This window comes from Cucumis melo, chromosome 10, assembly GCF_025177605.1.
Source record: "Cucumis melo cultivar AY chromosome 10, USDA_Cmelo_AY_1.0, whole genome shotgun sequence".
NCBI lineage: Eukaryota > Viridiplantae > Streptophyta > Magnoliopsida > Cucurbitales > Cucurbitaceae > Cucumis > Cucumis melo.
In genome coordinates, this window is record NC_066866.1 from 14,127,432 (window position 1) to 14,132,474 (window position 5,043).

Genomic DNA, 5,043 nt, shown 5'->3' on the forward strand with positions numbered 1-5,043 from the left:
ATTATAAAAACGTCAAGTAAACCCAGTTTTGTAGTAGTGATTCTTGGGTTATAGACAAGGAAAAACCAGTATTTGAGGAACAATTTTAAAATAGTTTGTTGAAATGAATCATTAAGATATATTTGCTGAGTTTATTGAATAAATGTTTCACAAACGTTTCTTTAAAACCCATTCACTCACAGGTCTTTTTAGCTCACACTTTCCAAATTGTTTTCTCACTTTCCATGTAAAAAGTCATGTTCTCGACCGAAGCTTGATATACTGTTGTCACTCTGCTAGAGAGTCTTGTCTCTTTTCTTCGGTCTGTTGATCAGTCATTTTGAACCTATATGTACATATAGTCTTGTATTTAAAGTTAGGATAGATTTAGAGCAAGACGTGGGTTTTTGGATCAGGGAAACTAAAGTTTGTGTTTGTTATAAAATGGGTTGCAGTTGAGTTTTATTCCCACTTCTTTCTTTAAGAGTTATGTTGTTATGCTTCCACAAGTTTTTCAAATATAGTTATTAGAGGTTAAGGGGTCAGCAAGTATTGTTGAGTGGAGAACAATATCTGTTGGCTTCACACTGTCTCTCGGATTAAGAAAGGAGGTGGTTTGGGAGGGGGTGTGACAACGTCGTTCCTAAACATGTTTTTTTTTTGTCACTAAATTTTTTGTTTCAAATTTTTAATAGTAAGCATGATCAAGCTATAGAACCACAAAATGAAAATGACGGTATTGAGATGTATAATAACATTGATAAAGAAAATTTAATATAAAACCATTTGGTAAAACATATGTTCATTATCGTTTTTCTTGTCATGACCATGGTGATGAATAATTTAACAATTTTTTTCGTAAATAACAAAATGTATGTATTTGTGTGTGTTTATATATATTTCTTTTGATAAAAACAAAAATTGCTAAACTCAAATTTTTATGTTATGTTCTGTTGCTCTTTATTTAATTAACTAATTAATTAATTGGTTAGTTTTTTTATTTATCCTAACCGACCAGAAGACTAGTGGTTCTGGGTTTTTTGGATTCAGCTGGATTTTCTCAGGTTGGTTTTGCGGTTTGTTGTGGATTTTTATGTGCAGGGTTGGTGCTTTTGTTGGGTTATGCTTTTCAACTGGACTATACTATTGAGATCTATGAGGATTGCTCATTGAAACTCGGTAGTAGTATCTCTGATCTTGGTGATTTATTCATCACATGTGATATCTTATTATTATAATAGAAAGTTGTTGAGAAAGTAGAAGCGGAGGGATTGTGAAAAGTCAAGGTAATGCTTGACAGGCAAATATGCTACTTTATGATATCTCATTTAGAAGAAGCATGCTCTGGTATTTACGACACAGGTTTTGTGCAGAATAATCCAAGGAAGAAGTTGTATTTGTAAAGTTTGGATTATTGACTGTGTACACAATTATTCTATATCATGTTGATGTTTATATAGTTGACGATAATGTTGAACTATTTCATAAGACAATATATGATCTACTTGTATAGATTTGAGGCCTCCAGATCTAGATGTTGTAGCATCGAACTGGGTCACCAATTCTCTTGTCACTACAAGAAATCGGATCTTTAATGTCGGTTTAAAACCGACATTAAAGGGCTTTAATGTCACTTGACAACCGACATCTTTGCGAGCGTTATTAAAGGCCTTTAATATCGGTTGGGCTTTAATGCCGGTTTAAAAACGACATTAAAGGCCTTTAATGTCAGTTTTCAACCGACATCTTTGATAGTGTTATTGAAGCCTTTTAATGTCGGTTGGGCTTTAATGTCGGTTTTAAAGCGACATCTTTGATAGTGTTATTGAAGCCCTTTAATGTCGATTGGGCTACGATGTCGTTTTAAAACCGACATTAAAGAGGCCAATAATGTCAGTTTAAAACCGACATTAAAGGCTTGTTTTTGTCCATTTTTAGAAATTTATATTTATTTAATTGTTGGATTATTGTCCGTTTTTTATAAACCAACATTGAATCCATATAGATAAATATTTTTTTCTCGCTCCAAAAAATTAATAAAATCAATATTATTTTAGAAACTATAATATTTATCTTTTAAAGTTGTATACACAAAATGAAAAACTTAATATTGTGTTTTACAATAGTACATGAAACAAGATCCTAATACAAGACTTAAATAAGAAATTCACAACGCCTTCTCAGTCTTCAATTTTCAACGATCTCCTAGCTATCTACACAATCGCTTAGCTTTCAATCTGATGACTTCAATCATTATACAAGCAATATCAAAATAAACCATTTAATCTGATAACTTCTGATTTCTATCATCTCCATTATTACAAACAAACATGTCAAGCATAGTAGTAAGCAGTTCTATCACTAGAAGAAAACCATAAACATACCCAAACCCAATTACAAAAACATTCAAACCCACTCATAAAGAAATGTATATATCAAAATAATTTTTGGAATATGTAGAAATTGTCATTGTACACATTCAAATGTCTATCTCCCAAACATTTTTATATACAGAATCATTTCCCATGGTCGAATTTCTTCTTCCTTAACACTTAACAGTACACAAAATCATTAAACTAATAGAGTAAAATAACTAACTGCCCTGAACACTCTTCCTTGCATCATATTATTTAAATTTACAAAGAAGAGAAGAGAGGAGAGTTTTCAGTTGGATCTTATAGTATCAATGGCATGAACCAAATCATCGAACTTTGCTCTAATTACTTCTTTAACCACCTTCTTATCCTTTAGAATTTTGAAAGTTGGCACCACTTTTATCCCAAGTTTCTTTGCCAATGGCTGCCAGATAAAGACAATTTAAGTGTTCTTACTTCTTATATGAACTATTCTGCAAATACATTTCTAATTTCCAGCAAGAAATTAGGGATCATGAGATGAACCTTATTGTCTTGGTTGCAATCAAGCTTTAGAAAGACAACATCAAGATATTTGTCCAGTCTGCTACTCATTACAAGACAAAGTAAGAAAAAGCAAGTTATTTTGAATGAAATTGATAGTCATAATTCGAAAGGATTTAGAGTTATGTCTCATTGACCTTTGTAGAAGCACTTAAACTAGCTATAGTCTTGCATGGAAAAATGAAATAGATTACATGGATGCATTAAAAATTATATACTTTTCCTGTCTGTTAAAATGTTAAGTATTTTTTTTCTAAGTTGTGTAAGCTGTGTGCAAATGCAATCAGATGAAAGAATGAAATTGATGATCGTAATTTGACAGTGGGAACGAGCAGAGTTGATTACTTAGATGAAAGCTCTGAGAGATGACAACAGGCAATTTAAATCAATTGTTGACGAGAAAATTAAGGAGATCGAACCTCTTAATCAAGCTCTTGGCAAGCTCCGAAATGCAAACAATGCTGGTCGCAATGGTGGTTTATGTTCATCTAAGGAAGAACTTAATGTTGTTGTAAGTGATTTAAGTTCTTTAGAAAATTTCAAAACCACTAATTTCTTTCCCTCTGATCCTGCATCTGGTTCTTTTGCTCTCCTCATCTTCCTTTTTTAATCCCATTTGGGTTGCTGCCTATAGATTCAGAGCCTGCAATACCATATACAACATGAAAGCATTCCGCTTTCTGAGGAAAAGCAAATTTTAAGAGAAATTAAACAGCTTGAAGGGACAAGGGAGAAAGTTATTGTTAAATGCTGCTATGAGAGCAAAGCTTCAGGATTCGATGGTACAGAAAGAAGCCCTCCAAGATCAAGTCAAGGTTAGGAACGTGAAGTTGAATCCAATTCTGTTTTACTAATTAACTGCTGTAATGCAATAAATTCACGTCTTACAAATCATGGTAATGTAGATCATAGGTGGTGATTTGGATGGAGTGAGGAAGGAACAACAAGCCATTAGAGCCAAGATAAAGCAACTCGATGATGCCTTGAAGGCAATAGACAATGAAATTAAAACTTTGCAGGATGAGCTAACTTCTATTACAGAGAAGAGAGGCAGAGCTCACGAAAGCATTCAGCAACTTAGGAAGAATCGTGATGAGGGGGTGTGTTGGATTACTTGATCTTACCAATTTTAGTTATATAACTGTTTATATTGTTCTCTGCAGCAGGCCAGTTAATGCTAGTTCATGCAGCTATGATAAAATATTAAATCATCCCTCGTGAACAAGTTGAATTGAACACTTGGTTGATAACAACCTAACCATATGAACATAAATACAATACCAGTATCCAACTAGTGACAAAGGAATACCAAAATGATAAGTCACCTAAACAAAATTGCGTTCGAGACCACTAATATTATACAATGTGCTTTACAGTAGAGTTTCATAGTGCATTTCAAGAACTACCCTACTAGATCTAGACTTTCGAGCTGCTGCCCTCCACATAATAAGAATTGAGTTCTCTGTATGTTAGAATTCATTTAGTGGCATTTCTTCTCGAAATCTTCATTTTGAAAATATACGATAACAGTTACAAACTTACAAGGAATCAATTTAGAATTTTTAAAGTTTATATGGTCTAACCACAAAGAGGTGTATAATATGTTCTATATAATTCCGTCACAAAATCCAAATGTTGTTCAACTCCTCTAAATTTGATTCTATATAATGCCATTTTTGAAGTATACCAAAAATATAAAGATGAACTAATATCTCTTACCTTAGCCTCAGCAGAAGGTGCTACTGGAAATGCATTCAAGAACCATCTGCCCCAAAAATAGCCTAGGTACATAAAAGAACAGCGTACAGAAATAGAAAATCCCGCAAAAGGTAAAGGTGGATGGCACCATCTCCAAACAAAAGCTACAAAAATACAATAATAAAATAAAGGGTATAAATTTTAATATTATATTATAATATAATATAATAATAATAATATAATATAAAATATTATTATTATTATTGTTATTATTATTATTATTATTATTTAGTATTATATATATATATATATTCTTTCAAACCTAAAGCTACCCACGCGCTGCCAGACCCCCCCTCTGATTCTCTCTCCCTTCTTCGTTTTCTTCCTCTCCCGACAGCACCGCCACTCCTTTCTCGTGTGTCATCCGCGAAGCCTAGCCGGCCGTCTT

At 32.9% G+C, this 5,043-nt stretch overlaps 1 protein-coding gene across 1 annotated transcript; it reads left to right on the top strand.

Moving 5' to 3' along the window:
• Window positions 1–3,537: 3,537 nt before the first annotated feature.
• LOC127151222 (proton pump-interactor BIP103-like) lies at window positions 3,538–4,081 on the top strand. Its single transcript, XM_051090658.1, has 2 exons — window positions 3,538–3,712; window positions 3,803–4,081. Exons 1-2 carry the CDS (start codon window positions 3,653–3,655, stop codon window positions 4,013–4,015), a joined length of 273 nt encoding a protein of 90 aa, XP_050946615.1. The 5' UTR covers window positions 3,538–3,652; the 3' UTR covers window positions 4,016–4,081.
• Window positions 4,082–5,043: the final 962 nt, after the last annotated feature.

Excerpts from the sequence above, each read along its gene's own strand:
- LOC127151222 (XM_051090658.1), top strand. The coding sequence starts at position 3,653 with ATGAGAGCAAAGCTTCAGGATTCGATGGTACAGAAAGAAGCCCTCCAA. Across the intron at positions 3,713-3,802 it reads CCCTCCAAGATCAAGTCAAG|ATCATAGGTGGTGATTTGGA; the intron begins GTTAGGAACGTG and ends ATGGTAATGTAG.